Source organism: Pinus tabuliformis, chromosome 4_2 (assembly GCF_031772625.1).
Source record: "Pinus tabuliformis cultivar Carrire ecotype Pingquan chromosome 4_2, CPIR1, whole genome shotgun sequence".
Classification (NCBI taxonomy): domain Eukaryota; kingdom Viridiplantae; phylum Streptophyta; class Pinopsida; order Pinales; family Pinaceae; genus Pinus; species Pinus tabuliformis.
Window position 1 is genome coordinate 714,802,072 of NC_142304.1, and position 14,301 is coordinate 714,816,372.

The 14,301-nt window shown below is 35.0% G+C and overlaps 1 protein-coding gene across 3 annotated transcripts; it reads left to right on the plus strand.

The window, feature by feature from the left end:
- Positions 1 to 3,598: 3,598 nt before the first annotated feature.
- On the plus strand, positions 3,599 to 13,698 carry LOC149171519 (uncharacterized). 3 transcript variants are annotated; one of them, XM_089427482.1, is made up of 5 exons: positions 3,599 to 3,757; positions 3,927 to 4,127; positions 12,865 to 12,951; positions 13,045 to 13,137; positions 13,310 to 13,698. In XM_089427482.1, exons 2-5 carry the CDS (start codon positions 4,011 to 4,013, stop codon positions 13,505 to 13,507), a joined length of 495 nt encoding a protein of 164 aa, XP_089283608.1. In that variant the 5' UTR covers positions 3,599 to 3,757; positions 3,927 to 4,010; the 3' UTR covers positions 13,508 to 13,698. The 3 variants fall into 3 exon arrangements, with proteins under 3 accessions (XP_089283608.1, XP_089283610.1, XP_089283609.1); XM_089427483.1 differs by having other exon boundaries at positions 3,681 to 3,836; XM_089427484.1 differs by lacking the exon at positions 12,865 to 12,951.
- Positions 13,699 to 14,301: the final 603 nt, after the last annotated feature.

The following is a 14,301-nucleotide window of genomic DNA, read 5'->3' on the forward strand; positions in this document are numbered from 1 at the left end:
GTCTCTCTTGAGGTATCTTACTATAATGGTGTTGTCAACACTAGAAAGATATCTTGTTGTAATGGTGGTTCTAATGTTAGCACTAGCAAAGTTTTTGTTAAATTTTGGTTTAAAAAAACCGATTTATGCAATTATTTTGACAATCTATGTAAAAAAGTAAATAACATCCAATTATTTTGACTGTAGTCCCATTGATTATCATGAATTCACCAGTCTGAAGACCATCTTCTACATACATATTATTATTAAACTTTTTGCATTATATCCCTCTTATATCTTGTTGTAATGGCAGTATTAGCACTAGAAAAATATCTTGTTGTAATGGTGATGTTAGTATTAGCACCAAAAAAATCACTAAATTTTGGTAAAAAAAAGTTTATCATTTATTTATTTTTAATTTGGGAAATTTTTGTTTTTAATTCTATTTTTATGCAGTAATATTTTTTTTGGTTGAATTTTGGTAGTAACTAGTTTTTGGTCTAATCATATGTATTAACCATGTTCTTTATGCTACAAGTCTAATTGTTGGGACAAAATTGCTCTTTCAAATAAGTTGCAAAAAGCATATAAATGGAAGAATAGCGATGACAACTATTTTCATTGTCCAACTGTTCAGTATATCATGTATGAAAATATTCAACATTTTTATAAACAATGGATTAGAGGTGAGTCTGTAATTGTACATAATGTTTGGATGATACATAAAAACAAAGTTTGTTTCATTGATGTGGTTAGGATCTACTTTGGATACGAAACCCTAGGTTTGGAAGTATGCAAATAATGAATTTGGTTTACCTTTGATAACAAATGAAATTTTATTTCTTTTTCCTCGTAAAACCAAGGAAGATATGGCAATAATTCTCGTTAGAAAACTACTTCTTGTTGAAGGTTTATAATTGGTTGCAAAAGTTCAACAACTAGGTATAGAAGTTTTTAGTTGCTATTAGGGAAACAATGTGATTATAGGTTTTAGCAGACATAGATCATTCTTGGTATTTGATTCACTTTGAGAATATAAGTACACCAAAGTGGATTAGGTTATGAGTGGATTGGCAAAGCAACCCTTATTTGTTCCTTTTAGTTTTTGAGATATCTCAAGTTCAACTAGTGCTAGTAAATGGTTTCAAAGATGTTTGCTAGGGTTTTTCAACAAGGTCACTAGGTCCCAATGTAACATAGATACTTCATATTTGTTGAAAAGTAAAACCCCCACATAGCACTGAATAGATCATTAATGACTACCTAGAGAACTTAGACTAAATTAATCGTGGAAGTAAAAATTACAACCAAATTAATCATGAAAGTAAGAACTACAATTGAAAAAAACACACTTGGTAATATACTAGAATTCATCCTCGCCAAATCCAAAGTTGATGAATAATATGTTAAATCTTTAATGAAACTCATGAAAAATAATAAGCATGTTATCGATATAAGAGTGCATGAACTTGCTTAATGTATATTTGTTAATTGGAGATGATGAATATCTAAATAAAGTTGATGAATAATATGTTAAATATTTGATGAAACTCATGAAAGATAATAAGCATGTTTATCCATATAGGAGTGCACAAACTTTCTTAATGTGTAGTTTACGAGAAATTTTTCCAGCGTAAATCACAAGATATATCATTTGTTTAGGCGTTTCGAACCAACCAGTGTGGTTCATCGTCAGGACAAGTTGAAGAATCAGATCCAACTTTGCATGTTAAATAGTTTGAGCAGAGGGGATATTTGCACCTTAGCCTTAACAACCCTTGTCCAAGATGAATCTATTTAATGGACTAGCTTGGATATGTTAGGTCTTGGATTTCCAGAGTACCCAATCAATGCTTAACTCCCTAGTCCTAGCCAAAATTCACTCCTATTGAAGAGACAACTTGAACAATCTTGCTAATAAGATTAACAAGTTCGTTCCTTTTGATTGATTTACAACAAACCTTAATGCCTCTCTTTTCTTATCCTCCTCTTCCATTCTCCAACAAAAACTTATTAATCTTATATCATAAACACTTTATATAGGTAAGCATTGTAATCATTTGCCTCAACTCACACGGTACCTTTACACCTCAACCCATATAAGTGGACATAAGTCCATGGCACAACCCATCACACTCTAAGATGGTTCTAATTGTCTCCTCAAAACTAGGACATAACACACCTTAAATGCAAAATGGTTAAGTCATCCCAAATTTGTGGGATTTTTTCCTTCATGGAACACATTCTAGCTAGTGTTGATCAAACACAATGCACTAACACCACTAACACACACTAAAAGTCCTAGATACCCTTACGCTGTGGCACGCACCCAAGCACTTCGACTGCACCTCCATAAAATGTACCTTCAACTTTGGATGTCCCAAAATAGTAATATCCTAACCCAATATGGCCTACTTGTTAGATTTGTGTAGTTCCCTCCTTATCAGATCCTTGCACCTCCTTGCACTCCATGGTAAATCTACTCTAATGGTCACCTTCCAAGTTCCAAAACTTCCTTTCACATCATGACATAACCACCGATATACATTACAACAACCTTCAACTTCTTTAGTGGGTTGCACATCTATTTCACATTTCTTCTCCATCTTACAAAGTGGTAGTGCCAAGGAGAGAGTATCAAGTTGAATCAAGGATTGCTCACTTAGTACCACTACTAAGTTGCCTTCGTGCAACTTGTCAAATCCCTTAATTTTGTTTCACAACTTCTCATAGGGCTTAACTTGCTTGTATACACTTCTAAGTGAGACTACAATCCCCCAACCTCTCCTCTGCAACCCTTGTTAGAGTCTTCTTAGACGTGCAATCATGCCTCAAGCTGAATATAACACTAGCATCCCAAATGTGCATGCTCATTCCATCTTTTAATGCTTCGCTGAAACCACATTATGACACTGCTTAAAATGAAATGTTTACATCTTAAGACAATGTACCTACTTTGCTTATGACAATCTAAACTATGCAAGTGGCTAAGAGAGGACTATATTTTCCCAGGATGAAAATATAGGGTCTTACAACCCCATTCACACAATAATTTTAATATATTTCACCCGAAAAAAGATACATACCCTACTCCTTTCAAATTTATCATATAATTTTAAGAAATTAACACTTGTTATTAACTATTAAATAGACTTACTATATATTCTCCTTTGTTTGCACCCACCTTATATGTAAAAACATATAAATATTTTCAATACAACCAAATTAAAATCATATTTTTCCATTTAAAAATTATTAAATTGAAATTAAAAAAAATTACACCTAATAAACTTAAACAACAACCATAAAATTATATTATTATTATTATAAATATTTTCTAACCTAACCAATAACCAAAAACATTATATAGTTACTTCTTTAGTGATGTGAAAATAAAAAAAATGTATTTATTGTTTTAATAACACCTAATAAACTTAAACAACAACCATAAAATTATATTATTATAAATATTTTCCAACCTAACCAAGAACCAAAAACATTATATAGCTACTTAACTAGTGATGTGAAAATAAAAAAATGTATTTACTGTTTTTCACTATGAAATTAGCATTTTTGAAAAAAGGTAAAGCTTTACTTTTCTTTACAAAACCCCTCCCAACCCAAACTTCGTTTACGTTCTAGAACAAGAAGGAGGATCTGTTCGCTTTTCGCAGGGCGGGAGCGAAAACGAGATTGCAAAGATTTGCGAATTAGGGTTTCACCAGTAGCAGACACTCGAACCCCACGATCGGTTCTTCAGTCCATTGACGGCGCCAAGGTATGTTCCATTTTTAACTTCAATGGATTTCCACCCGCACATTCAGTCTTCCACACAGAGAGGAGTACACGCATTTCAGGTTTCTGGTTCAAAATCCAGTGTGTTTTTAGCAGCCACTCTTGTATGTTTAGGTTTTAATCTCTGTGCTGCAATCTGTTATTGTTTGCAGGGATGGCGCTGGCATTTGATGAGTACGGGAGGCCATTTATCATAATAAAGGAGCAGGAGCAGAAGACCCGAATCAGAGGCTTAGATGCTCAGAAGGCCAACATTGCGGCCGCCAGGTCCGTTGCGAGAATCCTCCGCACCTCACTCGGCCCCAAGGGAATGGACAAGATGCTCCAGAGCCCCGACGGCGATGTCACCATCAGTAAGCTTCTCTTCCATTTATTGAATCTCTATTTCTGGGTCGGTAAAACCCCTTAAAAATCTAAAAATCTGAAGTAGAATTTATTTTAAAAAACTTATGATTCGTAAGTAGCAGTTACTTTAAAAAATTTATAGGTTTTCCGAAAGGAGTGAAATAAGCAAATACTCTGTGATTTGCTTACTCTTCCTCACAAACTGTGAGGCCCGCCGAGCTAGATGCTCTACATACGACGCTGACTGCCTACGAAAGCTCCCGAATGGGTGAATGCGTTGAGATGTCACTAACATTGAGAGATAGACACTTTCCAGGGATCTACTTGGCGTAGAGGTACTTTTGGCGGGCTTTTCACTAACCAAGAAACTTCGTTTACAAATTATTTTGCTCAAAATAACACCAATTGCTCGACAGCAGAAGGTTCATAAAGAAATGGAAATAATAATTTTAAGAAGAATTTCGGAATAAAGAAATAAATTATATAAATGTCCACAAATGATGAAAGGACATTAGGTTAATGGGACTAAAACTATATATTGATGCTGGAGTGCTTAAAGGTATTCGCTGAAAAGGAGAGACTACAAATAAGATTTCAGATTTAACAGAATGACGAATGATAAAATAACAAAGGGGTGATTATCTCAATTGTTTGTAGCCAATGTTGTTGAGCATCTGGCTGGTTCTGGTTACGTGTTAGTAGGTAACCAGTTTAAATCCCCCAGATTTAGGTGCACTAGTCTATGTCAACAGTTTTACGAAGAATGCCATTCACAAATATGGAGAAGCATCTCTTGGATTTCCTTATCAGATTTTCAAGGGTTATAATAACAGATAAACCTGATACAATGAAGACGAGCATCTGGCTGGTTCTAGTTACGTGTTAGTAGGTAACCAGTTTAAATCCCCCAGATTTAGGTGCACTAGTCTATGTCAACAGTTTTACGAAGAATGCCATTCACAAATATGGAGAAGCATCTCTTGGATTTCCTTATCAGATTTTCAAGGGTTATAATAACAGATAAACCTGATACAATGAAGACGAGACTAATAGCAGAAGCCTAGAAAATAAATAAGTCCTAATTTATCTAAGCGTCAAAGGAGAGGTATGCAGGGCCATAAACCAGGCTGGATTCTATCCTGGCAAACTTTATTGAAGCTCATCGGACTGCAAAGTTTGACGGGTTACGTGTGGAAGGGAGAACCCTGGTGATGGGTGTCTGTCTAGTGTCTACAAGATATAAGCTGAGAATTATAGCTTTTGTAAGATAGCATACCTAGATGGCCTTGTGGATTATCTGGATGATCTCAACTGTGCTTGGTAAGGGTGCTTCTGAATCACTGATCGTCTGTTATTTTTGCTCATGACTGGTGCATCTACCGGATCATCGATGCTTCATCCAGCTGAAAAAATGATGCAATCAATCTAGTGGATCTGGGTCTGGAGGACTCATGCATGTCCTGCTCTTAGAGTATTTGGTTCGCTTTACTTTGTTCTTGAATAATGAACTCTGCTTTCACTGTTGTGGGGAGATTCCGGTCTTAATGGATTTTTTGTTGTCATTTCAAAATTTGTAGTGGAGATAGTGGATAAAAGCCATGCACTGCAACAATGCTCCCAGCCAGATAATTTCATTAAATTTTGGAATCTAATAAGAAAAATCGAAATCGAGTAATAGTTTGTGTGGGAAGCAAAGAAAGTGAGAAAAAAAATCTTAGCTTTGAGCTTCATTTATGTGTACTTTGTATAACGGCTACTTGGTTAACTTAGTAGGTCAGTCTTTATTATCTAAAATATGCATATTGAAGATTGGATATCACGGCAGTTTCTCCCTCTCATCGCCATTGTCAACATGGTCGTCAGTGAGCATCTCTACATGAACAGAGGATCTATTTGTCCTTTTAATGTTAACAAATTTATAGTTAATTATATAATAAATATTTTGATGTACATGTACATGAGGACTGATTGGCGCCGTGAGCAAATCCAGGCAAGGGTAGGGGGTTCAAGAATTTTAAGGAAGGTTGCCTCTTGTTCATAATTGTTGTGACAATTTTTCTGATTACTGGAGGTTCAAGAATTTCAAGGAAGGTTGCCTCTTGTTCATAATTGTTGTGACAATTTATCTGATTACCTTGACCTCCCTGATTTCAGCATACGTGTAACTAGGAATGGCTATAAACCATAGTAGCAAAATTTGAATCCGAATATGTATTCAAATACAACTCAGTATGGAAAATACCTAATAAAGAAATGCAGCATGGTTCCAATATGGAAATCTATATTTCTCAGTATGAAAATAAGCGTTTTGTTCCATATTTTAGAAGAATTTCATCCTCAGAACACACTAAAACCAGAAAAAGCAATTTATTCTTTGAAAATTTTGCAATGTAGTTTATTTTTAAGTGTTTTCTTACTGTTATTTTTATTTTTTTGAGGTTTTTGCTCTGTTTTTTTGGGGCTTATATGTTGATGGGTATCAAAGACATTATAAGGTAAGTGAACTGTTCTGTATCTGCATTGCAGTGAAAACATACTGAATTTTGTACTGTTGCCGAATTTCCATATAATAAAGAGCAATATGACCAAATCTTGCTACTATGCTATAAACTAGATTTCCAGCATTGAAATCCCCTTGTGTATTCAGCTATGGGTCCTGTGGGTCATCTCGACTCCCTCCATGATAGTCCTTAGAACATATTCAGGTTTGTATTTGTTCAATAGAAATGTAGGGAAACAAATATTCCTTTCAAAGGTGTAAGACTCTGTCACCAAGCAATATCTAATGTGCCTAAACATGGTTCTATCAACCCTATGGTTGTCTTGTGGTATTTTTTCTTGCTTCTCTGTTCTACACTACTTGGACACTCCATAACATTTTTCTACATTTTAATCATGCTATCCAGTGAGAAGATATACTTGAATTCTGAAAGGATATGTTATAATGCTGATACTACTTGTGACTGCACAGAGAGGCCCTGAGTCACTGAACAGCCACCATTCTTCTGTGGAAAACTGGCTTCTGTATGAAGGGGTGTTACCTGCAACAATGCCTATGGACAATCCTGCAGAAAAATGGGCTCTGCTTGAAAGGTGTGTGATCCCTTCAACATGCCGATAGCTGATGGTTATAATTTTGAAACATAACCCAGAGGAGAAAGAAAGGAAACTTCTTCCTAATCGCGCACAGGGCAGCCCTTTCATATTGATTAAGCCAGATGCAACTACAGTTCCATGGGAACAAGACCAAAAGCCATCATCAAAACACAGTGTTCCATGACACTAGGAAATAGACCTTGAGTCAATCTGGTAAATGCATTATCTGTAACAGTAAGAATAGATGAACCGTATTCCTCAGTAACTGCTATTCCTCACATCTAGAATTTTGCACCCCTTGGTATCCTTAGTGAGTCTTTTCCTTCTTTCCAGAATGGAATTTTGAGTGTAGGTGCTTTTGTGATTGTTTCATTGCCTTCTTGTATATTATTGGTCTCTCACGTGCATTCATGGACAGGCATAGCCCACTAGATATCTGAGAGTCTGAAACAGGCTTGACAATTCTCAAAGTTTTGTAAACTTTTCTTGTCATTTTAGTATCTAGAGTCTTGTCTGCTATGGTTTGGAACTTCTTGAAAAAAATGTTGGCATTGGGGGTACACATGCTAGTTTTACATTTTTACCCAATATGGTGGTGTGTAGGGTATCACAAGATAATGTTTTGTTGGAAACACATCAGGATGGTTTTCTTGCTATTGATGTGAATGACTACTTCTGTTAAGCATATTTTGCTCTATGCCATGTTGTAGGAGGATGCATACCTGGGATTGAGGAACACATCCTATGGTCTGAGGGATTTGTCCAAATTTTGGGGACATGTCTTCTGGCAACATATCATAGTTAAAATTAGGCTTAACAGCAATAGCCATTTGTATCAACAGCAGGAAAACCATCCTGTTCTATTGTCAACAAATTTTACCTCAAGATACACTTGGATTTGCCGAGTATTCATTGCAAGCAGGTTAAAGTTAAAACTAGCATTAGTACCCATTGCTAACATTTTTTTTCAAGAAGCTCCATACTTTATTTGCAACTCCTATATCCAGGATTCAGGATTTGTCGGGGGGGGGGAGGTACAGAAATGTCCTGAACAGCTCGAGATGCTCCTTGGCTTGCTACCTGATGTCTGCATGATGCAAAATTTAAAGTTGGGGGACATCCCATGTTATGGTCATATGCATCTAATTTGTAAATTTCATTTTCCTTCACACCATGCATCTAATTTGTATTCTGTATGAGAATTAACAAAGGAATGATGCTCTTTTTCCTCTTTTCCGCTTTCCACAATATTTGCTGTTTTTTTTGGTGAGTTTTCCATGTTCTAGATCCCACTTTGTTCCCACACACTCAAATTTTAGTTGCCTTGCTCTGCCACAATAATAATGCTTCAAATTCTTAGTTCTGGATTTGCTTATTCTTATTTTTAGATTTGCTTTAAACCGAATCTTTACCTGTAAATTGAGATGTAAACTTAGAGTTGTGTTTATAGATTCAGAAATAAAGTTGAGTTTTTGAAAAGTTCTCAAATGAGAGGCAAACGTTTTAGGCTAAGCACAACCATACCCTTTATTTTCCTCCCTTCCTATGGATTATAATTGATAATCTAATATTTTTTAACTTCATTTGATTCTCTGAAGTTGATTCCCTTCCTCCATTTTCATTAAAATCATCATGTTATAAGGCAAAAGGGCATACCTTTATATGAAATTTTGCCAGCAAAGAGTCCAAAATTAAATTTTGGACAATTAAATTTTCATGCAACTAAGCAACATTGCTTTTTAACAATACTCTTGGTTCAACATTTTTGACAATGGTCTTGGTTCAGTACTTTCTTACGAGCAGAGCCCTCTCCATTCCTTCAAGCAAGAGTGGTCTCCTTGGAAAAACAATAAATCTGACCATTTCAATTTTTTCATAATGTAATACCTTGTACCGGATATCTTTGGTTTATGCCTTCTAAAATCTTGGATACCTCATCAATTTTTCCCTTAGAGAAACACTGTTTTACAGAGTCAAAAAGTTAGTTTCACAACCTCTTCTAATTCTTTTGCCTTCTAATTGTAATGATTTTTCCACTTCACTGGTCTGAAATAGAGCAGACATTACTTCTGTGTATACTTTAACATGTACAGAGGATTTAAAATCTATCACTTCTTCAAGAACTTTTTATGCCTCAATTTTTTTTCCTACCTTCCCAAGATGATGCATGCCATAGATAAAACTTGCATGACTTGGAACAACACGTTCCCTAAGCATTTTGTTCAGTATCTGGGCAGCGGCTTGAACTTTCTTTGATTTGCAGCAAGCTTTGATGAGTGAATAGTACAGAGCATATGTGGGTGAGAGACCCTTTCTAATCATTATCGCCAGTTGATTCACTGCCTCATCCACCATACCCAACTTGCATAGGCCTCCAATGAATGTCCTATAGCAAACTATATCAGGATTTAAATTTTTTCATCTCCATTAGATAGTTCCTTGCATGGTCCACTCTACCAGCGTTGCACAAAGCATTGATCAATGCATTCAAATGGATTGTCCACTCCGAGAAAGGATTGTCCCTGATTTTAATATATAGTGTGACAAACCGTATGTGACAGGCAGGTGGAAAACTTTTCTCGCAATTGACTAAGCGACGTCCTGCGAGCCAGACTTGAGACGGAAACCCTCGTCAGAAGTATATGCTTGGCTCTTTTCCAAACAAATGAAGAGTCAATGAGGTTTTGTGTAATCACTTCTGGTATTGTATTGGGTTATTGTTAGAAGCAATAATTGGATTCGGATTCTCATCGAGTGAGTTGTTCTGCTTTCTCAATTTGAGAGGGTTTGTTTGGAGGGAAAAACGAAAGAGGACATACAAGAATAGTGAGGGGAAAGATGCAGAGGAAGAGGATTGAGAACATCGCCAGCAGGCAGGCTACATTTTCCAAACGTAGGTGGATTGCTGAAGAAAGCTTATGAGCTCTCGGTGCTCTGCACTGCAGAAGTTGAACTTGTGATTTTCTCCCCAGCAGGAAAGCTCTATGAACTGTTTTTTAGTGCAAATCCTACTATTTTGATTCTAATAATCATGGCTATGCAAACCTCATGAGATTCTTACTAATAACCCCGGTGGTGCAAGCCCTAGTAAGCTCGATGTTGAAAAACTTAGTGTAAAACCTCCAACAACAACATAATCAATACATGATGTCAAAAAAAATGGAGAAGCATCCAAGGTTCTTAAGCAATGATGTAATGAATGAGGTGGAGAAGCATCCAATGTTATTGAGCGATGGTTAGCTATACGAGGAAACATGCAATGTCATCTTCCTTTCATTTTCATGGATATAACTTAATATAACTTTCTTATGTAGAAAACATGGCTTATCTTAGGCTTAACCATGCATATAAAATACCACCTATCATCTTCATTGAAAAAAGAATGGTGTCTTTGTTCATAAATATCAGTGATTAATCGTAGGAATGGCTATTATTCTCTATCAAACAAAATCAAGGACTAAGTAATGAAGATCTTGGTCGACAACAAAACTTATGATTATTAACTTCACATTAAAATTCACTTCATCTCTGCCACCTTCAAGGAAATCTTTGTTATCCATCACCATATTGATGTTGTGACTTGGTCCTTGAAAAACATTCAACATGTTTGATTCATGGAAACCTTCAAGTTAGACAGTATATGTCATGCTAACTTGCAAGAGATTGGTGTGAGGTACATTGAGGCTTGCAGGGCCTGCCCTGCAGTTTGCCCTCATGAAAGCATAGAAGTAGATTATAACCAGTTTCTTAGGAAACCATGAATCCTTTCTAGCCTTGACATCTCCGTGACCAACAAGATATACAACTCCTGATAATTCAGAACACTTCCATAGTTCCAAATGTACATCACAAGAAGGAAGTAGGTGGCAAAAACCATTTATCCAACCATTTTCCCCCACTTTCATCAAAACTGCAGAAAAATAAATTAGCTCAGTTGATCCAAATAGAACAGGAAATCCAATCGCAAGGAATATATTTTTTGCCCATATAAAAACCATGACAAGAGTCACTAGGCTTGTAGTCACCATAATCATCTCTACCTTTGCAATGCCATATGCATTTGATATCTCGACCGTGCTCTTAAAACAATCACATACCAAGACACACATTATCATTAGAACCCAGTTGATGACAAGAATGTAGATCTGACCCATGAACCGTCGGGATGTGTGAATTATTTTCAATCTGGGAAAGCATCCTAGGGCCATGGACATTTTAATAGATGAAATTGTTGCTGAGATCATTGCCTGGCTTGCAATCATGGCAACAACACTAGCTATCACGAAGACTGGCCAGATAAAACCATCTGGAATTGAAGCAGAGAATACGTTCTCCACCACAGAGGGATGCTTCATAAGATATGCAACTTGATCCATGTAAGCCAATAGTAGGCATGGGAATACTACACATGTGAAGGCTATCTGGATGGATCTTACTGAGAAGTGACCCAAATCAGCAAACATAGCTTCAGCTCCTATTATGCATAACACGCAACCTCCTAGGGACATCCATGCTTTGATAGTGTTCCTCTTGAACAAATAATAGATATAAACAGGATTGAATGCCCTTAAAATTGTCATGTCATGTTAAATAATATTGTAAAGTAAAATAGAACCAATAGAGAAAAACCATATCATGAGTGCCAGAGAAAATGTCATGCCTACTTTGCTTGTACCAAACTGTTTTATGCTGAACAAGATCACCAGGAATATGATTGAGACAATGACCACTGTTTTCAACTTTAGTATTTTGTCAAATATTAAGAAATGCGAAACATAATATATATGTTAAAGAAGAAACATATTATATATCTTCAAGGAGAAACATATAATGGTAATGCAAAGTTTTAAAAGGTATGTGATCCTTAGGCTTATTGGAGAGTATATAAAAAATTTCACACCTTTTTATGAGATATGGGAGGAAAACATGTTAAAGATTTTTAATAAATATAAAATTTCCAAAATGATGCTAGTTACGTGTGATTCTTTTTTCATTGTTTGTGATTATGAAAAATGAAACTCAATTTTTTTTCATTAGTGCACACATATTTCATTATATAATTGCATATAGAAAAATCATTCCAGAGCCGATAACAATAAAAGTGAAGAATTTATGGTCCAACGTTATATTTAAGGGAGATGTTTGAGGATGACTTTTGAATTTTGTTTTTCATTTTAAGACATTTGGAGCAAATATTAGGAAGGACTTTGAGAAAGGATTGTCCTTGATTTTCGAAAATGGAGTTGTTCCTTTCCAGCCATATGCCCCAAGTGACCATCAAAGGGAGAGCTCATATGTTTTTTGGATGTTTTCTTTATAGCCATTTTTTTACACATATCCATAGAGTCCCCATGCCATTGATGTGAATTACTTGTTCGGTTTTTTTTAACCAAAATTTTTAACCAAACAAGAAAAATTAAAAAAATGCCTCAAGATCAAAGACTGAAACAAAGACCTATTGACATACCTTTTAAAGTATGGAAAGAACTTGTAAAATCATATGAGAAGTTGGATGCACAAAGAAAAGTCGGCAATGAGAGCATTCAGGTATTGAATTTTTCATTAAAAATTATTTAGAATGTATTAATACTTATAAGTATCTTAGACATGTATTTGTGTGAAAATAAATTGAATTGGTTTATGTTTAAGGACAAGGCATCCAAGGCGAGGTTAACCAAGACAAAAGTCACTCATTGTAGTGGCCAGAAAGGTTTAAAAGCACTGATAACAACCTTTGTAAGTATATTAAACATGTGATATTTTTTTAATAAATTTTGTACTAGAAGAAAGTCATTGTTATCTAATTTCTCCCTATTTACTGATTGATAGGAACTAAAATATGGAAGACCTCCAAATCATTTGGAAAAGGAGGTGCTGCAGCAAAAGAGATGGGTTGAATTTGTTGTTTGGATGGACTCTATGGTATGTAATCTTAGTTGGATTTCCAATATACTTTTAAACCATATTTTCATTTTATTTTTTAGTACTATTAGATATTATATCTTACCTCATTTTATGGTTAACATTGTATAACAAAAACATGCGTTGTGTTATGTAATTAATACTAACATGTAATATTGATTTTTTTTGTCAGAATGCTATAGGTAATGATTGCCAAGACGGTGATCCAAATTATGTTCAACATATATCAGGAGATGATGAGGATGAGGATGAGGATGATGGTGGTGAAGGAGGAGATGATGATGATAGTTGCGGTGTTGGTGATGATGTGGATCAGAGTAATGAGGATGGTCAAGATGATCATGAGGATGATCTTGGTGGTGGTAGCTAGGCATGCACATGCATTGTTTTTTATGAAGAAATTATTGTGTAGAATGACATTGTTATGTTTAGATGGGTGTTGTGAATTTACCCTATATCAATGAGACATTTTGATTTTGTAATCATACGATGAGTTTGATTTATGTATGTTGTTAATTTATCGTAGAATAACGATATTCATGAAATATTTTGATTTGTTAATCATATTTGAATTTTACTTGTTTTGATTAAAAATAATACTGATTTTATTAGTATTATGTTGCTATTTTATACATGTTTTGAAAATTGTTAACGACACATTGTTATTTTTTTGGATGGATGTTGTCAATTTCTCTTAAATTTCTTTACAAATGATTTTGAATTGTGATATCTTCTTTAATGATATTTAGAAACTATCATATATTTCACTATGAATCTATAAAGGGGGTCAAATATGTAAAGAAAAATATACTTTATATAAGAAGTCAAATGCGGATGTAACCATGGATGCAAAATTGAAAGTAAAATTGGATGTTAAACTAGGAATTAATACAAAATGCAAACAATTGACATACAAAGTGTTTTAAATTAGAAATGAAAAATTGTGCAATAGTTGACACAAAGAAGGGAACAAAACATGGCATACAAAAGGATATCAAATTGGGCAAAAACAAGGACACATAAATGGGCACCAAATTAGATGCAAAAAAAGACAACAACTAGATGTAAAATAAGATGCAAAGTTGAGTGTTAAAAAGAAGCAAAAAATGTTATAAATTAATATGCCAAATGATGATGCAAATAATGGTGTAAATTTGGGATGCA